Source organism: Mobula hypostoma, chromosome 6 (assembly GCF_963921235.1).
Source record: "Mobula hypostoma chromosome 6, sMobHyp1.1, whole genome shotgun sequence".
Classification (NCBI taxonomy): Eukaryota; Metazoa; Chordata; class Chondrichthyes; order Myliobatiformes; family Myliobatidae; genus Mobula; species Mobula hypostoma.
Window position 1 is genome coordinate 116,722,417 of NC_086102.1, and position 26,620 is coordinate 116,749,036.

General features: G+C 47.0%; 1 protein-coding gene across 11 annotated transcripts in view; it reads left to right on the forward strand.

Annotated features, from left to right (window-relative positions):
* The window catches only part of si:ch211-45c16.2 (mitogen-activated protein kinase kinase kinase 13), a 204,334-nt gene extending 179,582 nt beyond the window's left edge, over positions 1–24,752 (forward strand). For all 11 annotated transcript variants that reach the window (XM_063051540.1, XM_063051543.1, XM_063051541.1 and 8 more), the window contains 3 exons: positions 7,348–7,418; positions 15,753–16,056; positions 18,107–24,752. In XM_063051540.1, coding sequence (XP_062907610.1) covers positions 7,348–7,418; positions 15,753–16,056; positions 18,107–18,208 — 477 coding nt within the window. In that variant the 3' untranslated portion in view covers positions 18,209–24,752. The remainder of the gene's footprint in view (positions 1–7,347; positions 7,419–15,752; positions 16,057–18,106) is intronic.
* Positions 24,753–26,620: the final 1,868 nt, after the last annotated feature.

Consider the following 26,620-nt stretch of genomic DNA (forward strand, 5'->3'; position numbering starts at 1 on the left):
ATAGTCCCGATCCTTGTCAGGTTGGGATTGGTTTAATATTGCTTTGCTTGTATCACTTGATATAACATTACACTCTGCTCACCGCACTGACTGCTGACGAGGTCACCTGGAGGGCCGGCTTTTCAGCACTCGTCCAGTTGTTGACTCCACGTCGCCTGCTAATTGTGAGAGGGACACATCTCGGCAAGGCAGTTTGCCACGTCTCTCTGAATGAGCATCATGTAACAGCCCAGCCTCGGCAGAGGTCCAGAGGCTCACAGAACGATCTCCGGTGACGGGGTCGCTACTATAATTGGGAGGGAAGAGTGGCATTAACACCAGCTCAGAGCTGGGAGCCCTGGCAGTCTGCCGTAGGCTTCGTGCATCCAGAGCACAGGTCTGACACGGCAGAGTAAATTCCATCTATATCACACCTTCAATCTAACGTAGAGAGGGGAAAAAATCAGAGTAGCATCCTCACCAAACACATTGAACTAATTGTGATATCAAGCCAACGTGTTGAAGAGAGGTTCTAAGGAGATACATACAAGAGGTAGAGGTTCAGAGCTGGATCTTTCCATTCTCCTTTACACTCGTGTGTGGAAGAATGATAATAAACAATCTTGAGTCTTTAGTGTGGAGATGGAAGCGCACAGGGTGAGGGATGAACAGAGCCGTGAGAGTTAGAATCAACAGTACAGTACAGGGCAAGGCCCCTTGGCCCATCACGTTTGTGCCAAATTATACCAAATTTCTTCTGTTTGTACATGATACATATCCCTCCTTCCCTGCACATTCATGCATCTTAACAGCCTCTTAAGTATCTCCGTCTTACTTGCTTTTACCACCAACCCAAACAGCCTGTTCCAGACATCAGCTCTCTGTATGGGGGAAAAACATTGCCCTGCACGTTTCCTTTTAAACTTGCCTCCTTTCACCTCAAATGCATGACCTCTTGTACTTGGCATCTTAACCCCGAGATAAAAGTTCTGACTGTTAACTCTATCTGTGCCTCTCATAATTTTATAAACTTCTGTCAGATCTGCCCTCAACCTGCAGCACCCCAGAGAAAACAGCGCAAACTTGCCCAGCCCCACTCACCATGCCGCATATACCCTCTAATCCAGGCAGCATCCTGATAATCTGATAAACGAGGTTCAGGAACAATTAGAAACCATAGAAACTACAGCACAGAAACAGGCCTTTTGGCCCTTCTTGGCTGTGCCGAACCATTTTCTGCCTAGTCCCACTGACCTGCACACGGACCATATCCCTCCATACACCTCCCATCCATGTATCTGTCCAATTTATTCTTAAATGTTAAAAAGAACCCGCATTTACCACCTCGTGTGGCAGCTCATTCCATACTCCCACCACTCTCTGTGTGAAGAAGCCCCCCCCAATGTTCCCTTTAAACTTTTCCCCCCTCACCCTTAACCCATGTTCTCTGGTTTTTTTTCTCCCCTTGCCTCAATGGAAAAAGCCTGCTTGCATTCACTCTATCTATACCCATCATAATTTTATATACCTCTATCAAATCTCCCCTCATTCTTCTACGCTCCAGGGAACAAAGTCCTAACCTATTCAACCTTACTCTGTAACTGAGTTTCTCAAGTCCTGACAACATCCTTGTAAACCTTCTCTGCACTCTTTCAACCTTATTTATATCCTTCCTGTAATTTGGTGACCAAAACTGAACACAATACTCCAGATTCGGCCTCACCAATGCCTTATACAACCTCATCATAACATTCCAGCTCTTATACTCAATACTTTGATTAATAAAGGCCAATGTACCAAAAGCTCTCTTTACGACCCTATCTACCTGTGACGCCACTTTTAGGGAATTTTGTATCTGTATTCCCAGATCCCTCTGTTCCACTGCACTCCTCAGTGCCTTATCATTAACCCTGTATGTTCTACGTTGGTTTGTCCTTCCAACGTGCAATACCTCACACTTGTCTGTATTAAACTCCATCTGCCATTTTTTAGCCCATTTTTCCAGCTGGTCCAAGTCCCTCTGCAGGCTCTGAAAACCTTCCTCACTGTCTACTACACCTCCAATCTTTGTATCATCAGCAAACTTGCTGATCCAATTTACCACATTATCATCCAGATCATTGATATAGATGACAAATAACAATGGACCCAGCACTGATCCCTGTGGCACAACACTAGTCACAGGCCTCCACTCAGAGAAGCAATTCTCTATCACCACTCTCTGGCTTCTTCCATCGAGCCAATGTCTAATCCAATTTACCACCTCTCCATGTATACCTAGCGACTGAATTTTCCTAACTAACCTCCCATGCGGGACCTTGTCAAAGGCCTTACTGAAGTCCATGTAGACAATATCCACTGCCTTCCCTTCATCCACTTTCCTGGTAACCTCCTCGAAAAACTCCAATAGATTGGTCAAATATGACCTACCACGCACAAAGCCATGTTGACTCTCCCTAATAAGTCCCAGTCTATCCAAATGCTTGTAGATTCTGTCTCTTAGAACTCCCTCCAATAACTTACCTACAACCGATGTTAAACTTACTGGCCTATAATTTCCCGGATTACTTTTCGATCCTTTTTTAAACAACGGAACAACATGAGCCACTCTCCAATCCTCCGGCACCTCACCTGTAGACAGCGACATTTTAAATATTTCAGCCAGCGCCCCTACAATTTCAACACTAGTCTCCTTCAAGGTCCGAGGGAACACCCTGTCAGGTCCCGGGGATTTACCCACTTTAATTTTCCTCAAGACAGCAAGCACCTCCTCCTTTTCGATCTGTACAGTTTCCATGATCTCACTACTTGTTTCCCTTAATTCCATAGACTTCATGCCAGTTTCCTTAGTAAACACAGACGCAAAAAACCTATTTAAGATCTCCCCCATTTCCTTTGGTTCCGCACATAGCCGACCACTCTGATCTTCAAGAGGACCAATTTTATCCCTTACAATCCTTTTGCTCTTAATATACCTGTAAAAGCTCTTTGGATTATCCTTCACTTTGACTGCCAAGGCAACCTCATGTCTTCTTTTAGCTCTCCTGATTTCTTTCTTAAGTATTTTCTTGCACTTATACTCCTCAAGCACCTTATTTACTCCCTGCTTCCTATACACGTCATACAACTCCCTCTTCTTCTTTATCAGAGTTGCAATATCCCTTGAGAACCAAGGCTCCTTATTCCTATTCACCTTGCCTTTAATCCTGACAGGAGCATACAAACTCTGCACTCTCAAAATTTCCCCCTTGAAGGCTTCCCACCTACCGATCACATCCATGCGGGAGAACAACCTGTCCCAATCCACGCTTTTTAGATCCTTCCTCATTTCTTCAAATTTGGCCGCCTTCCAGTTCAGAACCTCAACCCTGGGACCAGATCTATCCTTGTCCATGATCAAGTTGAAACTAATGGTGTTATGATCACTGGAACCAAAGTGCTCCCCTACACAGACTTCTGTCACTTGTCCTAACTTGTTTCCTAACAGGAGATTCAATATTGCATCCCCTCTAGTTGGTCCCTCTATATATTGATTTAGAAAACTTTCCTGAATACATTTTACAAACTCTAAACCATCTAGACCCCTAACAGTATGGGAGACCCAATCAATATATGGAAAATTAAAATCCCCTACCACCACAACTTTGTTTCCTGCAGTTGCCTGCTATCTCTGCAGATTTGCACTTCCAATTCTCTGACTATTGGGTGACCTGTAATACAATCCCACTAATGTGGCCATACCTTTCCTGTTTCTCAGCTCCACCCATAAGGACTCAGTAGACAAGCCCTCTAATCTGTCCTGCCTGAGCACTGCTGTAATATTTTCCCTAACAAGCAATGCCACTCCCCCACCTTTCATTCCTCTGCCTCGATCACATCTGAAACATCGGAACCCTGGAATATTAAGCTGCCAGTCCTGCCCCTCCTGTAGCCAAGTTTCACTAATTGCTACAACGTCATAATTCCACGTGTCAATCCACGCCCTCAACTCATCCGCCTTCCCCGCAATACTCCTAGCATTGAAATATATACACCTCGGAAGATTTTTACCACCACTCACAACCTTTCTATTAGTGGATTTGCTTGAACTTTTAACATCATTTATTTTCACCCCAGCCACACTGTCAGCTGGGGGATGGTACTGTGGTTCCCATCCCCCTGCAAATCTAGTTTAAAGCCCCTCCAGTAGCATTAACAAACCTCCCTGAAAGGATATTGGTCCCCCTGTGGTTCAAGTGTAACCCGTCTCTCTTGTACAGGTCCCACCTGCCCCAGAAGAGGTCCCAATGATCCTGAAATCTGAAACCCTGCTCCCTACACCAGTTCCTCAGCCACTTGTTCATCCTCCAGAGCATCCTATTCCTACCCTCACTGGCACGTAGCACAGGTAGCAATCCTGAGATTACCACCCTCGAGGTCCTGCTTTTCAACTTCCTACCAAGCTCTCTGTACTCACTCTCCAGGACCTCCTCACTCTTCCTTGCTATGTCATTGGTACCGATGTGCACCACGACATCTGGCTGATCACCCTCCCACTTCAGAATGTCATGCAATCGATCAGAGACATCCTTGACCCTGGCACCTGGGAGGCAACAAACCATCCTGGATTCTCTGTCACGACCACAGAACCTCCTATCTACACCTCTAACTATCGAATCCCCTATCACTACCACTCTCCTCTTTTTCCACCCTCCCTTCTGCACTGCAGAGCCAGACTCAGTGCCAGAGATCCGGCTACTGCAGCTTGTCCCAGGTAAGTCATCCCCCCCAACAGTATCCAATGTGGTATTCTTGTTGAGGGGAATGGCCACAGAGGAACCCTGCTCTGCCTGCCCTTTCCCCTTCCCTCGCCTGACAGTGACACAATTTCCTGTCCTCTGCTCCTTTGGCGTAACTACCTCCCTGTAGCTACTATCTATAATCTCCTCATTCTCCCGAATGATCCGCAGGTCATCCAGCTCCTGCTCCAGTTCCCTAATTACTACCCTTCGACCATCAGGCTCTTGAACCAGGTGGATGACCTCATTCAGCTGAATTGATTCTACAGCCTGTGGACTCACTTTTAAAGTCTCTACAGCTCATGTTCTCAGTATTAATTTTAATTGTTTTTTCTCCCCCACAGCTTCAGAATAGAAGGATGTGAATTTAAAATAGAGATAAGGAGGAATTTCATTAGCCAGAGGGTGGTGAATCTGTGGAAATCATTGCCATGGTGGCTGTGGAGGCCAAGTCCTTGAATTGGAGATTTTTAGGTTCTTGATTTGTAAGGACGACAAAGATTATGGGGAGAAGGCAGGAGAATGGGTTGAGAGAGATAGTATGTCAGCCATGATGGAATGGCCGAGCAGAATCAAAGGGCTGAATGGCCTTATTTTGCTCCTATATCCCATGATCTGCTCCAGATTATCCACATACCACTCCCTATAACTACCTTCCACAATCTTCCGCTTGGTGAATACATAGTTCGTATAGGATCTAGCCCACATCCCTGGTCTCCACACACAGATTGCTCTTTGGTCCCCAAGGGGGTCCACTCTTTTCCCGTCTGCCTCTAGCTCCTGAATGATTTGTCAGAAGGATGTTTCTAAATGCCCGAGCTTTGATGGCCCAGGAATTCCTATGAGATGGTGAGGAGACTGGATTGTTTCAAGGGGGTCTGAGAACATCCCTGAATCTTCCTCCTGAAAACCTCAGAGATTTGAGAGTCGAGTTCCCGTTTCACGCTTTGGGTGCCGAGCGTGTGAAAGATGTGGACTGTCCATCGGAGGTGACGGGTGTGACTGGAGATACTGGCCTGGAAGTGTGTGCGATTTGGATGGTGGAATTGATGGCTTTGTGGACAAGTTGGTGGATGATATGAACAAAGGTGGAGGGGCAAGTAGCTTTGAGAAAGTAGAGAGGCTACAGAAGGACTTAGACAGATTAAGTGAATGGGCAAAGAAGTGACAGATGGAATACAGTGTCGGAAAGTGTATGGTCATGCACTTTGGTATAAGAACTAAAAGAGTAGACTATTTTCTAAATAAAATTCAAAAATCTGAGGTGCAAAGGGACTTGGGAGTCCTTGAGCAGGATTCCTTAAAGGTTAATTTTCAGGTTGAGTCAGTGGTGAGGAAGGCAGATGCGATGTTAGCATTCATTTCAAGAGGATTAGAATATAAAACAAGGATGTAATGTTGAGGCTTTATAAAGCACTGGTGAGGCCTCACTTGGAGTATTGTGAGCAGTTTTGAGCCCCTTATCTCAGAAAGGATGTACTAGCGTTGGAGAGGGTTCAAAGGAGGCTCATGAAAATGATTCCAGGATGAAATGCCTTGTCATGTGAGGAGCATTTGATGGCTCTGGGCCACTACTCACTGGAATTCAGAAAAGTGAGGGGTGACCTCATTGAAACCCGTCAAATGTTGAAAGGCCGTGATAGAGTAGATGAGGAGAGGATGTTTCCTGTGATGGGGGAGTCTAAGACCAGAAGACACAGCTTCAGAATAGAGGGGCATTCTTTCAGAACAGAAATGAGGAATTTCTTGAGCCAGAGACTGGGGAATCTATGGAATTTGTTACCACAGGCATGTGGAGGCCAAGTCTTTTAAGTATATTTAAGGCAGAGGTTGATAGATTCTTGATTGGTCAGGGCATGAAGGGATATGGAGAGAAGACAGGAGATTGGGGCTGAGAAGGAAATTGGATCAGCCATGATGAAATGGTGGAGCAGACTCAATGGGCCATTCCGCTGCTATATCTTATGGTTCATTTACCCCACTGATGGATTTTGTGAGTTTGATGGAAACAATTTCTTATTAAATTCTCTCAAGGTGGGGGGAACTCAGGTTAGACACAAAGAGAGCCTCCCATTGTACTGCCCCTTTACACATTCCCAAGGCAGGGACAACATTGATTAGATATGGAGTGAATCTCCCTCCACACTGTCACATCACACACTCCCCAGGTCAGGGACAATATGATGAGTAACAGTGGAAAAAGTTCCCTCTGCACTATCACACACAACTAAAGTAGAGAGAGAGCACAGGTTAGACACAGAGTGAAACTCCCTCTACAGTGTCCCATCACACTTCCAGATAGGCCAGGACAGGCTTCTAACATTGAATTGCCAGAACTTCAGCACAATACTAATTCCATCCTAAGGGACCTTTTAAGTATGACTAGTCATGAATGAGGTTTAGTATTAATCTCTGGACCAATGTTGGCTTGGTACTGGGTTGAGACTGAGGCAAATGAGTACCTGAACTTGCCTGACTTTGACAGGAAACCAGGCCAGTCAGGTCAATAAAAGTCTCTAAATGAAGAAGCTTGTGGCTTCAGTGTATGTGGTGTACCGAACACACTGGCATTGTTTTCTGTTGGTCACAGAATGGAGACGAGTCTTCGGAGGAGGAAGAGGGAGAAGTGGACAGCGAGGTGGAGTTCCCTCGCAGGCAGAGGTAAGAGATTAAATCTAGCTGTCCCGAGCAGACTGGGACGCCCTCCTTTCCCAGCGTCCTGCAGGGAGTCTGGAGTGCATGTTCAACCCCCAGCGGCTACTCATTGATTAGGCCGGGACTCTGGAGAAGGAGCCGGGGGACCCTCCTTGAACTGGTGCTCTACTTCTAGTGAAGAGTTCTCGCAGTGCTGCTGGAGAGGGAGATCCAGCAATGAGGAAATGCAGAGATCTATTTCCAAATTAGAATGGTGAATGCTTTGTAGCGGAGATTGCAGCTGATCTTTAGATTTAGAGAAACAACATGGTCTGACGAGCCTACGTGCCCAGTTATACCCCATATGACCAATGGTGGACATCGGAATCTGGGGGGTTTACTTCACTGTCCCCTAAACCATCTCACCCCTGATCGAAGTAATGCTTCTTTTTTTACCATTGGTCAAAGGAATGTGTTTAGAGGGGCGCACCAGGTGTCATTTGGTGGGTTGCTTTGCATGGATGCAGCAAAGCTTCCTGTCTTGTGGTCTAATTGGATTGTTGCTCCTCCTGTGGCTCCAGAGGAAGTCCGATGAGACCAGTCTATGGGAGATCTGACCACACAGGGACCTGGTGCTTCTGCACCTCAGGAAGGACAGGAGACAGCTGCCAGAGCTCAGAGGAGTCGCAAACACAGTTAGTGCTGCTCATTCCGAAATCTCATGGTTGACACCCAGATGGTTCTAACACAATGTTCAAATCAGAGCAGGGAAAGGCTGAATGGATAACGGACTACTTGTATAAACATTGCCACTCATTAACAGCCATAACTAAATGGAACAAAGAGACCTCCTGCTCCCTTCCACAAGCAAAGTATTTTGCTGTATCATTATTTTGTGTCTCAATATCTTGTTGAAAAGTAGCAGTGGAATAATCTTTACCATGTCATAAGCATGGGAAATAGAAAGAGGAGAAGGCCATTTGGCCTCTGATTGCTATTCTGCTGTTCAACAACAATGGGGCTGAAACTTTACCTCGGCACCATCTCCCTGCATCGTATGCCCGGACCCCCCCCCCACCCCAATGTCTACCAATCTACGGATCTCCATCTTTGAGTTTACTCCATGAGTCGAGGTTCACCACCTTCTGTATCGAAGTGAGTATTTCTCCTCGTCTGACTGAGTTAATTTGACACTGATCCCCCACACCACCCCAGTCAGATGAAACATCATCCCGACAAAGGTACTTACACCACCTTCAACAGGATCCTACCACCAAACACATCCTTACTCGCCCACCCCCTGCTTTCTGCAGGGATCACTCCCTCCTTGTCCATTCGTCTCGCCATACTGATCTCATCTCCACCCCGGCAATTAGACCTGCAAGTAGCACAAGTGCTACTACACCTGCCCCTTCACCTGCTCCCTCACTATCATTCAGGACCCCAAACAGTCCTTCCAGATGAGGTGACACTTCGCCTGCGAGTCTGTCAGGGTCATCTACCATATCTGATGTTCCTAGCGTGGCCGCCTCTACGTTGGTGAGACATGGCGTAGGTTGGGGGGGGCGGGGGCTGCTTTGTTGAACATCTTCACTTGTCCGCAACAAGCAGGATTTTTCAGTGGCCAACCATTTTAATTCACTCCCATCCTGACATGTTAGTGCATGACCCCCTTGTGGTACCTCGTGGTTAGCAGGTGGTATTGCAGATCAGGGTTCAATTCCTACCACTGTCCGTGAGGAAGTTCGTATGTTCTCCCCTTGACCGAGTGGGTTTTCTCAAGGTGCTCCACTGTCCTGTCGTAATCCAAAGGTGTCTGGGTTAGGGTTAGTGAGTTGTGGGGACACTGTATCGGTGCAGGAAGTGTGGTGACACTGCCCTGCACAATCTCTGCTGATTTGATTTAAGGCAAACGATGCATCTCACTGCATGTTTCCGTGTACATGTGACAAATAAAGCTAATCTTTCTTTCAATCTTCAATGTCTGCTGCTGGTGCTCAAGTTTAAAATGACCCTTCTACCCTGCCTTCTACTGTACTATCCGGGCAGTTAGTGTCTTCATCAGCAAACAATCAGCAGCATCTGTGTGGAGGGCAAACTGCATCAGGACTGAGAGTTGAGACAGGAGATGGCCGACATACAGAGGGGTAGCGGTGAGATAGAAGTCTGAGATGATTGGTGGACTGAGGATGTGTGTCAGATGACCGACAGGTGTTGCCAGGTAGGGGAGAGGGGGCGGCTTTGGGTGACAGTGGGAAGGAAGGTATGATAGATGCAGACGAAAGTATGGAGAAGCAGATGGAACAAGGTGAGGAGAGGAAGGGTGAATGCTGTGGACAAATGTTGGAAGGAGATGAGCAAGAACACCAAGAGCTTGACATCGGTGGTTGGGAAATTGTTGGAGTCGATTGTCAAGGATGAGGTTACGGAGTACCTGGAGGCATATGACAAGACAGGCAGAACTCAGCATGGTTTCCTTAAAGGAAAATCCTGCCTGACAAACCTATTGCAACTTTTTGAGGAAATTACAAGTAGGCTAGACAAGGGAGATGCACTGGATGTTGTATATTTGGATTTTCAGAAGGCCGTTGACAAGGTGCTTAACAAGATAAGAGCCCATGGAATTACGGGAAAGTTACATACGTGGATAGAGCGTTGGCTAATTGGCAGGAAACAGAGTGGGAATAAAGGGATCCTATTCTGGTTGCTGCCGGTTACCAGTGGTGTTCCACAGGGGTTCGTGTTGGGGCCGCTTCTTTTGACGGTGTACATCAACGATCTGGATTATGGAATAGATGGCTTTGTGGCTAAGTTTGCTGATGATACAAAGATAGGTGGAGGGGCTGGTAGTGCTGAGGAAACAGAGAGTCTGCAAGGAGACTTGCATAGATTGGGAGAATGGGCAAAGAAGTGGCAAATGAAATACAATGTTGGAAAGTGTATGGTTATGTACTTTGGCAGAAGAAATAAACGGGCAGACTACTTAAATGGGGAGAGAATTCAAAGTTCTGAGGTGCGATGGGACTTGGGAGTCCTCGTGCAGGATACCCTTAAGGTTAACCTCCAGGTTGAGTCAGTAGTGAAGAAAGCAAATGCAATGTTGGCATTCATTTCTAGAGGAATAGAGTATAGGAGCAGGGATGTGATGTTGAGGCTCTATAAGGCGCTGGTGAGACCTCACTTGGAGTACTTCGGGCAGCTTTGGGCTCCTTATTTAAGAAAGGATGTGCTGACATTGGAGAGGGTTCAGAGAAGATTCACTAGAATGATTCCGGGAATGAGAGGGTTAACATATGAGGAACATTTGTCCGCTCTTGGACTGTATCCCTTGGAGTTTAGAAGAATGAGGGGGGACCTCATAGAAACATTTCGAATGTTGAAAGGCATGGACAGAGTGGATGTGGCAAAATTGTTTCCCATGGTGGGGGAGTATAGTATGAGAGGGCATGCCTTAAGGATTGAAGGGCGCCCATTCAGAACAGAAATGCAAAGAAATTTTTTTAGTCAGAGGGTGGTGAATCTATAGAATTTGTTGCCATGGGCGGGGTGGAGGCCAAGTCATTGGGTGTCTTTAAGGCAGAGATTGATAGGTATTTGAGTAGCCAGAGCATCAAAGGTTGGGGTGAGAAGGCAGGGGAGTGGGACTAAATGGGAGAATGGATCAGCTCTTGATAAAATGGCGGAGCAGACTCGATGGGCCAAATGGCCAACTTCTGCTCCTTTGTTTTATGGTGTTATGGTCTTAAGAGCTCCCAGTGCTGGACTGTGATAGGTGAGGGAGGTGAGGATGGGAACGATTGGGAAGAGGTGAATGGCAGATGGTACAAAGACCAGACAGTGAGTGTGGTGGGAGATGGGGGAGCCTCTCTGTGTCATGGGTGGATGAAACCAAGAGGAAGAGGGGGAATGACAATAGGTGATGTGGGCTGAGGTAGCGGATGAGGTTGAGGCAAAGGGGACTAAAATGGGAATTGTGGTTGGAAGGGGAGAAAAAAGAGGTGGGGAATAACCCTCTGGAGGTCAATCCCACCAAATTAAAATCTCCCTTCTGCACTCTCAGTCCTGATGCAGTGTTCCAACTTAAAATATTAATAATTCCATTCCACAAGAGATTCTGCAGATGCTGGAAATCTCGTGGCTACCCATTTCAATTTGACTTCCCATTCCCATGGAGACGTGTCTGTCCTTGGCCACCTCTACCATCACAATTAGGCCAAATTCAGAATGGAGGAGTAACTCTTCATATTCCATCTGGGTAGCCTCCAAGCTGATGCCTTGAACATGAATTCTCAAACTTCTGGTGACTTTTTCCCCCTACCCCTTCTCTCATTTTCTCTTCCTCATTCTGATTCTCCTCTCACCCCTTCTCTTCTCCTCACCTGCCCATTACCTACCTCCAATTCCCCTTCTGCTTTCCTTCCTTCCATGCTCCACTATTCTCTCCCATTAGATTCCTCCTTCTTCAGCCCTTTACATCTTCCACCTCCCAGCTTGTTACTTCATCCCCACACTCCCACCTTCCCCATCACCTGCGGGTTTGTACCCCTTCCCCTCACCCCACCTTCTTCCCTTTCCTTTCCAGTGCTGATGAAGATTCTCGGCCAAAAACACCGACTGTTTATTCCCCTCCATAGATGCTGCCTGACCTTCTGATCTCCTCCACTGTTCCATGTGTTATTTTCCAGTGAACCTTCATTTTTACTCCACTTTTTCCCTTCTATTTTCTGTTTTTTTGGCATTTTACTTGCTCTCAGACTGCCCTGAGCTGAGCTCTGTACCCTAAGCACCTCATCATGCAGGTTTCCGCTTTGTAACTTTGCTACCTGTCCTTAAACCTTCCAGCTCTAACGTGGAGCTGAGCTCATCGACTGCACGACTAACAGTGACCTTGAGGAGAGGACCACATCCAGTCCTTCAAGGCCCTACTGCTCCTGGGCCTGTAAGTGCCATGATTGCTGTGGGCTGATAGAATCAGGGCTGTCCTCTACTCACTGCTAAACAGGTCAACCAGCTGTTGGCCACCTGAGCTGACCACGTGGGCAGCTGGCCAGAAGGACAGGTTGTCTCTAAACACAGAACCAGGGGCACAGCCTCAGAATACAAGGACGTCCCCTTAGAATAGAGAAATTCTTTAGCCAGAGGGTGGTGAATCTATGTGATTCATTGCCCCAGATGGCTGTGGAGGCCAAGTCAGTGGGTGTATTTAAAGCGGAGGTTGATGAGTTCTTGATTAGTAAGAGAATCAAAGGTTACAGGGCGGGGGCAGGGAATGGGGTTAATAAGTCAACCATGGTGGGATAGCAGAGCAGACGATGGGCTGAATGGCCTGGTTCTGCTCTGTCTTATGGTCCCCATCTATGACAACCCTGATGAGATCTCCATGCTGACCTACGGTATGGAAGTGGATCACAACTCCATCACCGTGCCCCCAGTACCCTCCTGCTGTTAGCCACAGTGTTGGAAGACAATATAACGGCAGCAGGAGCCATGCTGAGCTCCCCCCTCCCACACGTACTCTCCAGTGACCATCACTGTTCCAATGACAAAGAGCAGGAAAACTGAAAGGGACTCCTCCACTGCTACAGCATTGAAGCCAGTCCTCAAACTGGGACGGCACCATGGTGCAGCCAGTAGAGACCACTGCCTCATAGTCCCAGCGACGCTGGTTTGATCCTGGCCTCGGCTGCTGTCTGTGTGGAGTTAGCAAGTTCTCCCTGTGCCCATCCCACCCGAGTTTCCTTTGGCTGTTCCAGTTTCTTCCCACATCCCAAAGGGGTTCGGGTCAGTAGGTCAAGTGCCTCACTCATCGAGTTGTACAACACTGAAACAGGCCCTTTGGATCAGATCTCTCCATACATTTCCTACCCATGTACTGTACCTGTCCAACGGTCTTTGAAATATTGGAATTGTATCTGTCTCTACCACGGTCTCTGGCAGCTCATTTCACGTACTCATCACCCCTCTAATCCTCAGATCCCTTTTAAGTCTTTCCCCTCACCTTAAACTTATGCTGCATAATTTTAGACTCCGATACCAGTGATAAGACTGTAATAATCCGTTGTTACCTATGCCCCTCATGATTTTATAACCTTCTTTAAGGCTCCTCGGCCCACATTCCAGGGGGAAAAGTCCCAGTCTATCCACAGCAGCGCAACGCCATTAGAGTTCGGAGTTCTGTTCTGGCGCTGTCTGTCAGGAGTTTGTACGTTCTCCCTGTGACCCCGTGGGTTTCCTCCGGGTGCTCCAGTTTCCTCCCGCAGTCCAAAGTTGGACCGATTAGTAGGTTAATTGGTTGTTGTAAATTGCCCTGCTGTTAAATAGGTGGGTTGCTAGGCGATGTGGCTCATTGGGTTGGAAGTGCGCTGTATCTCTCCGTTGAATAAATATCCATCTCTCTTTATAACTCAAGCCCTTCAGTCTGAATTACATCCTTACGATTTTTTTGCACCTTCTCTAGCTTAAGGACTCCTCTCCCATACTGTGCAACCAGAACGGCACACAATACTCCGTGTGGTCTCACCAGTGTCTGGTACTGTTATAGCATGACTTCCCGTCTCTTGTACCCGGTGCCCTGACAGATGAAGGCACAAGTGCCAAATGCCTTCTTCCCCACCCTGTCTACCTACGCCTCCTTCAGGGGAACCATGTCCCTATCTCCCTAGGCCTCTGTTCTACGACACTTTCAAGGGCCCTACCATGCTGATGAATAGTAGAAACTGGGGAAGGCTGATGGGCATGTGAGAAGAATAAAGTGAGGTGGGTGTAAATGGGTGTGTGACAGTCGACCTTTATTTGGTGTTTCTGTGCTGTATGACCTGGCTTTAGAGAATAAATCCAGAACACAGTGAGAGCTGTATAGCGAGGCAAACAAATGCAGCAAATGTAATAAAAGACGCAAAAGGCATATGAAACATGGTGCACAGAGATATCAAAACAAACAGATAAAAATATTTTATTAAGGGAGATTGGTTAGGAAAGGGAAACGTAGACTGATTAAAACGGATGTAGTTGGGTCTATATTGGACAGTGAGGAAATAGTGTCCTTGCTGCATGATTACTTCATGTCCATTTTCGTGGATGAAATACCATTGGCAGAAGGGAACCCAGAACTCAGGATCAGAATCAGGTTGAATATCACTGGCATATGTTACAAAATTTGTTGTTTTGTGCCAGGATAACCATGCAATACATAAAAAATATAAATTACAGTAAGTATACAGTGTATATATATAAAAATTTAAATAAGTACCACAAAAAGAGCAAAGAGAGTGATGGTGTTCATTGTCCGTTCAGAAATCTGATGGTGGCAGGGAAGAAGCTTTTCCTAAAATGTTAGAGTGTTGACTTCAGGTTCCTGATGATAGCAATGATGTCCTCCCTGGGTGATGGGGGTCCTTAATGATGGATACCGCTTTCTTGAGGCATTGCCATTTGGAATCTCATGTGGATAAGGTGGTGAAGAAAGCTTTTGGTTTGCTGGTCTTTATAAATCAGAGCATTTGAGTATAGGAGTTAGGATTTAATATTGAATTTGTATAAGGCACTGGTAAGGCCAAATCTGGAGTATTGTGTACAGTTCTGGTCACCGAATTATAGGAAAGATATCAATAAAATTGAGAGAGTACAGAGGAGATTTACTAAAATGTTGCCTGGGTTGGGTCTTTATACTCTGGAGCGTAGAAGGTTGAGCGGGGACTGATAAAGGTACTTAAAATTATGAGGGGGATAGATAGAGTTGACGTGGATAGGCATTTTCCATTAAGAGTGGGGGAGATTCAAACAAGAGGACATGAGTTGAGAGTTAAAGGGCAAAAGTTTAGGGGTAACATGAGGGGGAACTTCTTTACTCTGAGAGTGATAGCTGTGTGGAACGAGCTTCCAGAAGAAGTGGTTGAGGCAGGTTCGATGTTGTCGTTTAAAGTTAAATTGGATAGATATATGGACAGGAAGGGAACGGAGGGTTATGGGCTGAGTGCAGGTCGGTGGGACTAGGTGACAGTAAGAGTTCGACACGGACAAGGAGGGCCGAGATGGCCTGTTTCCATGCTGTAATTGTTATATGGTTATATATAAATAGTAAATTGGATCTAGAAAAAGGGCCCTTAGGTGACTCTTGTCTGTGGAAAGTGAAACTGTGGATCAAAAAAATAACTGGACTGAGTTGAACATAAATTCACATCATTCTAGTGCTGAATCTGACCTCCAGACTGAATGGCAGGCATAGTGCAGAGGTGAAGGGTCACGGCAGCACAGTGGTTAGTGAGAGGGGAGAGAGTTAAAGTGGATCAGAGGGGTGGTGAGGTCAAGCACCTCTTGCCTTGCCCGGGTTCTGAGAACTGCTTTCTCTCCGTATCCCCTCAGGCCCCACCGCTGCATGAGCAGCTGCCAGTCGTATTCCACCTTCAGCTCGGAGAACTTCTCAGTGTCGGACGGGGAGGAGGGCAATACCAGTGACCACTCGTACAGTGGCACCCCCGACGGGCTGAGCAACAACAACGAGGAGCGGATGGAGGAGAAGCTTGAAGACATGCTGTCACACACCCCGGAGATCCCCATCGAGATATCCACGCAGTCCGACGGACTGTCCGACAAGGAGTCGGCAGTGCGCAGGGTGAAGACTCAGATATCGCTGGGGAAGCTGTGTGCGGAAGAACACTGCCACGAGGTGAGATTCAGATTCCTTTTGATCATCACGTGTGCATTGAACTATACAGTCGAACAGACAGAACTCAGCAGGGGAGGTAGACTGACATGTGTGATTTTGTGTGTGTTACTCTGGATTTCTGGCATCTGCGCAATCTCCTGTGTTTATGATGAGCTGTGCTGTGAGGGCAGCCCGCAGTGTCACCACACATTCCGGTGCCAATCCAGCACGCCCACAGTGCTTGGCAGAACACAACAAGCAACAACAGCAAAACGAGCCCCATTCCTCCCTTACACCCACCCATGCACACACATCCCCATATCTCACCAGCAGGCTATTGTTCCAATGCTCTGCTCCAGGTAGATTCACAGGAGAGTGGGAGCACTGTCCTCCAAGGAGGCGTTGACAGGTTGTCAGGCCCATTAAAGAGCCTCGTGAATCCTTTGGCTACCCTTAGTCTAGGAGGTTGCGGTGAACTGTCGTTAGATCTAATTCCAGTTTTGGGAGTGGTGCAGAGGAGATCCTTTAAAATGCTTCCAGAAATGAGGGACTTCAGCTATCTTGTAAAGTTTATTTCCTGATGGTACAGCTGGTTAACAGGAGACCCTACGAAAGGTGTTCGAACAATGTCAGAGGTCAGTAACCTGGAGCGGAGGTAGACTGAATAAATCTGCAAAGAGCTTATTGTCGAGTTTGAGCTTTTTTTGATTCATACCCAGGGTATAAATGCCATGAAAATTAGCTTTCTGAGGCACCATCACAGTACAAGACAAAGACAAACATAACTTAACATAAATTATGCAAAATGTATACAATAAAATAAACTAATGACACTAGCACGTTGATCATAAGACATTCAGCCCCTCGATTCTGTTCGACCATTCCATCATGCCTGATTTATTATCCCTCTAATCCAATTTTTCTGCCTTCTTTCTATAACCTTTGACACCTTTCCTAATCAAAAACACTCAACCTCGGCTTTAAATACACTGAATGGCTTGGCCTCCACCGCTGCCTGTGGCAATGAATTCCACAGATTCACCATTCTCTGGCTAAAGAAATTCCTCCTCATCTCTGTTCTAAGAGGACATCATAAGAAATAGGAGTCGGCCATCTGGCCCATCGAGCCTGCTCCGCCATTCAATAAGATCACGGCTGATCTGGCCATGGACTCATCTCCACCTACCTGCCTTTTCCCCATAACCTTTAATTCCTCTACTATGCAAAAATCTATCCAACCTTGTCTTAAATATATTTACTTGAGGTAGCCTCCATTTTCACTTTGGGCAGAGAATTCCGCAGATTCACCACTCTCTGGGAAAAGCAGTTCCTCCTTATCTCCGTGCTCAATCTACTCTCCCGAATCTTAAGACTATGTCCCCCTAGTTCTAGTCTCACCTACCAGTGGAAACAACTTTCCTGCCTCTATTTTATCCATCCCTTTCATAATTTTATATGTTTCTATAAGATCTCCTCTCATCCTTCTGAATTCCAGCGAGTACAGTCCCAGGCAACTCAATCTCTCCTCACAGTCTAAACCCCTCAATTCTGGAATCAGCCTTTGCATCCTTCTATTCTGAGGCTGTGCCCTCTGCTCCTAGACTCCCTCAGTATAGGAAACATCCTCACCACATCCACTCTATCTGGGCCTTTCAATATTTAATAGGTTTCAATCAGGTCTCCCCCGCCCCAAATTCATCTAAACTCGGGAGAGAACAGGCTCAAAGCCATCAAACGCTCCTGATAAGTTAACCTTTTCATTCCTGGAATCTGAGAGAATTCAGTGAGAAATATGTAGTCTGAAGTAACGATGCTTCAGGTGAGTTGAAGAACCTGATGGTAGTGGGGAGGAAACTGTGCTGAACCCTGAGATGTGTATCTTTACGCTCTGGTGCTCCCCACCTTTAGGCAGCATTGACAAGAGGATACGGGTGGGGTGGTGGTGGGGATCTAAGACGGAACAGTAGATGGTGCACCTCCTGAATGAAAGAACACTGTGAGAGAGGCCATGTGGAGGTGGAAGTCATTGCGCTCTTGTGACCCTAAAGTCTGGCGTTTGTGTCCCCCTTAGAACCCCGGCCCCTTGGCAGAATCGGAGTGCGACTCCTCGGAGGCTGAGTGTTCAGATGCGACCGTCCGCCGAGGGAAAGCGTGCAGCTCGTCCACCTGGTGAGGACTGGCACAGGCAGGGAGTGAGTTCTGCCTGGAGAGTGTGTGGAAAGGTCAAGGAGAACACACGCTCACACACACAAAAGACTATCTGAACATCCCATGGGAACAAACTGCAATAACACAGAGACTCGAGACTCTTCGATGTCAAGTTGTGATGAAGTAATTGTAGAGTTCACCATCATTTCAATCAAGTATGGCAGGGATCCACTTTGTTCAATAATGTAGCTAGTGTAACATTAACAATTTATTTTTGTTTGACACTTCATACTGTAAAAATATCAAGTACTTAAGAGACATGGAAGGGCAAAGAAGATGGACAAGACATCGCTAGTCTTAATCGTTATACTGCATGAAGCCCAAGGCTCAGGGCAAAAGATTATGGACCAACATTAACCTGTACTGCTGCTTCAGCCTGAGACTGACCGATGTAACAGGGTAAAAAGAGACCAAACTGGGTCAGGGCTCACAGGATGAGGCTACTCCCGTCACTCACAGGTGCAGACAAAACACTGAAGATGCACACTTCAGCCTTACGAACACTAACTGGTTCAGTGTAAAGGCAAAAGGCCTCGTTGGGGGGGTGGCATTGGAAGGAGTTTGACAGCCAGCAAAGCGCCACTCTCTGGGGAACTCAGCTGAGTGACACTGGTCAGAGAGCTGGGACGGCAGTAATGAACAAAACTGTCTGCAGAAGGGATCCAGACACCACAGGAGTGAGCGGGCAAATTATCGAAGGGTTCCCTCTGTGAGGTGTGGAGCACCAAACTGCAGATACCTTGCTGCGAGGGGGTGGGGAGCTGAGAGAAATCTACACAAAGCAAAGCAACTAAATTTGAGGCTACTACCTCAACCCCATCTGTAGCTCTTCCCCTGTCAGTTGCAGAAGTTCCCATTGTCTCATCATTCCTAGTGGTTCTGAGGAGCGTGTCCCTAACGTGCATTGTGCTTTGAGTGGGGAAAAGGCCTTCTTAATTTTAGAAATCCGAAAAACAAAACAAGTAGAAACTGGAAATATTCTGCACGCCAGTCAGCGTCCACGGGAAACTGAAAAGCATTTGGCTGATTCTTTTCTGGCCCTGTATCCTTCAACGAGACCACAGAGAAGCTCGAGACCAAAATGTAGACCGACTGAAACCTGTGCTTAACTCGGTCCGTCAGAACATTTTGCCTGAATGATGGCAAAGTTTCGGTGCCCAACCGGAAACAGGCCAGGATGATCCAGTAAGTCTGATTCTGGCCCTGGGCCCCAGTGACCAGCACTCAAATACGGCCTATAACAAAGTGGGTGACACCTGCTTCTGTAAGAATCTGTCAGCACTTGGCCTCTTCTTTGGAGGAGAGTTTAGTTCTTTTGGGAGACCAGTGCTGACCTCAGGCAGCGGAAGGTGGCTGTCACAGAGTAGTCAGGGGCACCACTCTGAAGGCGATGGTACTGACTGGGGTGTGGCTGACAGGTTGGTTGTAGAGGAATTTTACTATGTATCCAACCTATGCTGACACCACCCATGGAGTGTGTGAGGGGAAATGCACTCTGTCCAACCCATGCCCTGAAAATGTTCAGTGGGACACTGCAGAGGGAGCTTTACCGTCCCTACCCTGGGAAATATTTTTCAAGGAACTCCCCACTCCCTTCTCTTCCTCATCCTCAAGTTCTTCTTTTCCTCCTCCTCTTCCTCCAGTCCTCCTCAAACTGAAGGCAGGTTGGGTGATGTTGCGAGAGAGGGCAGCTGAGTGAGCACATCCGCCGCCCCCTCTCTCCCTCCTTTCCCGTGAACGTGTCCCAGGAATGCACCAGGCGACGTAGGCAGGGTCTGTCACCAAATCTCCCATATTGCTCCGACTGATCCTAGATGAGGCAGGTCAAGCTGGGATGAGGGCTGAGACCCCGAAACGAAATGCCCATCGAGTGGGCGCCTCCGTCAGCTGCCTCCCCTGCCTTGCTGGACGCTGCAGTATTGGTTGCCGTGAAAAGTTAGCCCAGAACAAGTTCCTCTCCAAGCACAAGGTCCATCCGTCGCCGACCGATACAACAGCTGCCCCTCCCCAGGACGTGCTCCTCATTGCTTCATCGGATGGGGAAGCTGGTTTACATGGTGTCGGACCAAGCATCGACCATTCCACCGGGAAACCGGTCTCGGGAGCCCTCCCGGACGGAGCTCACCATTATTTCATCGCCTCAGAGGTGGGGGTGGCTCTGGCTTCTCCACAGGAAGAAATGAATTGTTGTAAACTGATGATTTCTGCTTGGCCTAGTGTTCGGTGGGAGATACGCCCTTCTGTCAGCACAGGCTTCAGTCTGAGCCACCTTGCTCTGTCCGTTCAGGGCACTGTGTTACGATGTGCAAATGTCAAAACCTCCAGAGAAGCACGTCCCTTTCAGGCTTTTACTCTGCTAACTATCTTCCAGTTTTGATTGTGTGTTATTTAGATCCCTGACATTTGGCTGACTGAGGCAGTGGGCAACTCGGAGAGACCCACCATCGGCTGCAGGCTGCAGGGAACGGTTCGTTCCGGTGTGATGAGTAAATTTGTTCATGATACCGTGGATAACCTGTAAGCCCTTGGATATCAGGTGGAGAGAATCACATCCCCCCCTCCCCCCCAGCCCCCATGAGGCTCCAAAGGGAGAATGTTCTGTCTGTGTGTCAGCCCATGACCAGAGAATGGTCACTTGGATAGGATTCCTGTGTCCCTTCTGAAATATTTACCCTGGGAGGACAGTGAGTTCCCAATGTCAAGTGACACCCTTGTGATTCAATGATGGGTGTTGTGTTTCCCTGCCCTCTCTCTCACTGGACCCCTCTACACCCTGGTGACTCACACTCTAGCCTAGAGGGTGACATTCAGTACTTCTGCCCGTATCTTTCCCCCGGCACTGTGGATTTGAAGACCTGTATCGCAAGGCAAACATCAAATTCAGATTAAAAGCCCTTGGATCCCTCAAGTTAGATTAGATCCAGCCAGCACCATATATAACATGTATCACATATATCTGAACATACCGATCAGTTCCCACACTGATGAACGTTCTATGTAGAAACAACCCAATTTCCCCACCCTTCACACTGATTATATGCAAATGTAACTCGTTCCTGCGTAATTATCACTCTTTATCTAAATAGTGTGACACCTGCAGCCTAGGCCGTCACTGTCCCTGTCAGTGTTGACTGGGTGAATGATATTTCTCGTTAATATCTCTGAGATGCAGGAAGCGTGTTTACCGGTAATTGATGGGGCAACTGGATCTCGGAAGCAGTCCAGTTCCAGGAAAGCCCTTGGATCCCTCAATATACCACTGCGTGAGTAGTTCAGTTGTCCTGTGAGAGCAGACCAAAGCAATTGTGAGCAAGAGGACCTCAGGAGAGCAGAGAACTGTGCGTCGCAAAGACATCCTAACTTGCTCAATCCCTGCGTGTGCAGAGATGCCAATTGGACTTTTCCACTAGTTCATGTAGCTGTCTGTTCCTCAGCGCCTTGCAGGATTATTTTACCCTCAAATATTTATTTAGTACACTTCTGAGAGATTTACATTGGTGAAGTAACCAAACTGGCAGTGTTGGAAAAGCCTGAATCGGATAGTCTGGATGGTTCTTGCTCTCTCCATATGTAATGTATAATTGCTCTTTTCATATTTGTTTACAGTCTGTGGAAATGTAGACTCTAATCATTCTTTCACAGATTTTAGCACCTGTGTAATTTTACAATGGCTCATTAATGCAAAAACAGTATCAGATCATTTTAAATTATTCTTTTTGGTTCTGTAGCTGGACTACATCAGAATTCTTAACTTATCACTGAGGTTTTAATTGTGTTTTTTTTTTCTGTAGATCAGAATTTTTTGTTTTCTTCCCCCCTCTCCCTCCCCCCGAAGGATCTGTGAATTGTATTTGTCTGTCTCTGGTTCCTTTGAGCATCGGCTGGAGTGCATCGCATCACATGGGGGCAGCGACTGAAGTGAGGGGGTGGGGTGGTGGTGGCCGAGGCTCTGAACAAGGTGCAAAGCTGGTGGTCGGAAAGGTGGTTCAGTACTTCTCTATGGTCAGCGCTGTGGGAGCACCGCACAGGCGGGATTTAAAGGTGAAATCTGGTCTCCTCGCATGAGTTTGCAGCCCGGGAACAAGAGACATGAGCTTTGCTGCAGTGTTGTGCTGCACTTGTGTTTTAACACACACCTCGTTTTCCACAGCCCTGCCTCTGCTCCAAGAACGAGCCTGTTTGACACTATTGTTGGTTGTAAAGACAAGGGAATTCTTCCCTCACCTCCAGCCTATGAGCCTGTTGTACAAAAGTTCATTTGAACTTTGCTTCCTAAGTTTCCGCCCCATGAACTTCCTCTCTCCCTGGGACATCCAGTCCCTTGAGGAGCTCAGATCATTGTGGCAGAGTTTTCAATTCGTGCAGCCCAGGAGGCACCATCACAGGACAGCCAGCATCCATTAGGCTCCCAGTATCAGTTGACCAATGTGTCCTTCAGGCTGCTCCACCTTCCTGGGGGAACAACTATCCAACAAGAAACTATCTCCAGTTCACAAAAGAAACATTCCCAGTATTTTATAACTGCAAAGTATTACAAGGAAATGTATAGAACAATAATTTTTCTGATGATTTAATGTCCCTCTCTTTGATCTTCTGCCCTGGTTTACATCTGCTCACACTGACCTTTGCAGCATCCAAAATACCAGCATTCAGACTTGCCCCGTCCCTTTTGATCTTTAATCACATTGCGGTCCAGGGTTCGTTCCTCTGTCCAGACAAATTGGGAAAAGAGACTTGATTCCGCCAGGCACTCACCTCGCACCGACGTACCTGTACTTCTCCATCCTGAATTCCAGCCCATTCCCTCATTTAATGCACTGTTTTGTTTTTAGAATATGTCAAATTTTAACCTGTGCATTTCCAGACACATCACCCTAAACCTGACGAAGGGTCTCGGCCTGAAACGTCGACTGCGCCTCTTCCTATAGATGCTGCTTGGCCTGCTGCGTTCACCAGCAACTTTGATGTGTGTTGCTTGAATTTCCAGCATCTGCAGAATTCCTGTTGTTTACATCACCCTAAATATTGTTTTCATATCTTGGGAGACTTAGAGTCTTCCACCACTGCTCCAAAACCTCCACCAACAGCCCCTATCCTTCACCACTCCTCAGTCCCTGAACCACTCAGTCTTTGTTCCTGTACTCACCCCTCTGCTTCAATTCATTCTCCCTTGCCCTCTCCCTCTCCCCTCTGTTCCTCTGCTGACCCCGCGCCATTTTCTCTCTCAGCCGCCTGTCTCTCCCTCCTACCCTCCCTTTCACCATCTACCTCTCTCTCCTCCCTCTCGCCCTCTTTTCTGTGTCTGTGCTCTCTCCCTCTGCTCACTACCCCACCTCTGCTCTTCCTCTTTCATTTGATATTGTGAGAGTGGAGTGGAGCCTACTGCGAAACCACTTACCTTGTTTGGGGGGTGGGGGGAAGGGTGTAATGGTTACTGCTCGGGTTATGCTACCACACCGAACAAGATCCCAAACTGCAACTTTGAGCCTGTGTTGCCCTTGCTCCAACTTAACACATAGATCAGTTCAGCATTTGGTTTCAAAACTGTGATTTTTTTTATACTCTTGTCTCATCATTGTCACCCCCGGTCATGTGTCCTACTAGGATTCCTGCTTGCATTTGTTCAGAGTGGGCACAACTCTTTCCTTGTGTTTCACCAGCTGACCCTGATCCAATGTGGATCTGTCTACCAGTGAACCAACAATACTGTGAATACAGCAACACTGATCTTCTTCCACCAAACCTGTTCCGCTATTCAATAAAATCATATTGAATCCTGATCAGCTGCCCCTGAAGTCTCACTAGATCCTAAAAAGAACATCTCTGTGCCTTAGCATTTGTTCCCCTTAATAAACCGAAGTCTGGCTGTTTTGATTTGAATTTTTCATGTGCTCCCTCTTCTTTGGGGGAGGGAAGTGAGATGAGATATTCCCAAACATCGACCCATGCAATTGAAATTGACAAAAGCAGCCAATTAGAGACGTTAAGTGGGAAAGGTGGTGTGTGTGTGAAGCACGGGCTCAGTTTGGACCTTTCTGCAAAACGTGTGTAAAAAAAATATATATATATATATATATATATATAATTGACAGGAGTTTTTCTTCCCCACTTGAAATGTACTCCACCAAAGTCTCACATCTGACTTTCCTTTACCATTTTTGGTAAAGTCACCACCCTCCCTGTTGTGGAGTAACCACAAATTATTGATCACCCTTGCACTTAGGAGACAGTATTGTAGATTCCTTTTGTATTAAATTTCAAGATCCACCTGGCACCATGGACTCCAGAGAATTTCACCTGTGTTCCCTCCGTCCCCCCCTCCATCCACTGAGGGTATGGCTATCTGGCTCGATCCACTTTCACCTTGGATCTCCTGACAGCAGCAGAGCTGACTCAAGCGATTGGAGTTGGGTGATGTGGAGGGGGGTGTCAGAAGAGTAAAGACAACAGAAAAAATGCATGGAATAAAAAGCCAGTGTACTGCATGAGACTGTGTTGGTCTGTCTCTGTTCTGTTTACCTTCAGCAGTTGTACACTCATACACGGGGAGGCAGGAGGAGGGGTGGGTGGGGAGGTGTCACCTTGATATTGGTCCAGTGAATCTGGTGCAGGGGGCTAACTCACCGAGTTACCAAACTGAATTAGGATTATGGGGAATGCGTCTTGTCCTTTCTGGAACATCGCCCCCTGCCCCCGCATTTAAAAGCTGGGAACCTGTCGTCAATGCCAGGCAGCATCTCTAGGAAGAGGTACAGTCGACATTTTGGGCCGAGACCCTTCGTCAGGACTAACGGAAAGAAGAGCTAGTAAGAGATACTACTCTTCTCTTACTAGCTCTTCTTTCGTTAGTCCTGATGAAGGGTCTCGACCCAAAATGTCGACTGTACCTCTTCCTAGAGATGCTGCCTGGCCTGCTGCGTTCACCATTAACTTTTATGTGGGTTGCTTGACATTCCAGCATCTGCAGATTTCCTCGTGTTAACCTGTCATCAAGAATTGTTTTTAACCAAATGGATATCACACTGAGGAGGCATTTAGTAGGTGTGTATAGTCACTTAGGCCACAATGAAAGGATGGCTGGTTACAAGTGAGATTTTAAATCAGTCCATCAGCTGATTAGCCTTGCCCATTATACTGCCAGGTTGCACTTACAGTGAACAAGGTTTAAATCAGTAATCAATTAAAGTGTTGAGGTGAGTAACGTTACCCACGCTGGTTCAGGAGCCTGATGGTTGAAGGGTATTAACTGTTCCTGAACCTAGTGGTGTAGGACCTGAGGCTCCTGTACCTCCTGCCCGATGGTAGTAACAAAAAGAGAGCCAGGCGTGGATAGTGGGCTCCCTGGTGCTGGAGGCTGCTTTCCTGTGGCGGCACTCCTTGTAGACGTGCTCAGTGAATGTGATGGCTTTCTCTGTGATGGACTGGGCTATATCCAGTACTGTATTGAAGGCTTTTCTATACTTGGACATTGGTGTTTCCATACCAGGCTGTGATGCAATGTGTCAGGATACTCTCCACTGCATCTATAACTGTTTGTCAAAGTATTGGATGTAATGCTGAATCTACATATTATTCTAAGAAAGTTTAGGCACTAGTAGGATTAGAACATAGAACAGTACGGCACAGGAATAGGCCTTTTGGCCCTCAGTGTTGTGCCAACCAGCTAAAGACTAAATCAAAAAAATACCCAAAACTAATCCCTCCAACCTACGCACTGTCCATATCCTTCCCCCCCCCCCATATCTGCACATCCATACACCTTTCAAAACGTCTCTTTAAAGCCTCTAATGTATTTGCCTCTACCACCATACCAGGCAGTGCATTCCAGTCATCCACTGCTCTCTTGAGTAAAAAACTTACCCCTCATATCCCCTCTGAATCTACCCCCTCTCACCTTCTAAGCATGCCCTTCGGTATTAGACATTTCTACCCTGGGGAAACAGATACTCCCTGTCTACTCTATCTATACCTCTCAACTTCTTTCAGATCTCCACTCAACCCAAGTTTGTCCAGCCTCTCATGATAGCACATGCCTTCTCAACCAGGCAGCATCCTGGCAAACCTCTTCTGCACCCTCCCCAAAGCCTCAACATCCTTCCTGTAGTGAGGTGACCAGAACTGTGTGCAATACTTCAGATGTGGCCTAATCAGTTTTATAAAGTTGCAGCATACTCTCTTCACTTTTGAATTCAGTGCTTCAACTAGTAAAAGCAAGCATTCTATAAGCCTTCTTAACCACCTTATTGACCTGTGTAGCCACTTTCAAGGAGCTTTGAGATCCCAAGATCTCTGCTCAGCAACACTGTTGTGGACCTTACCCTTAACAGTGTACTGTTCTCTTGCATTTGCCCCACTGAGGTGTAACATCTCACATTCA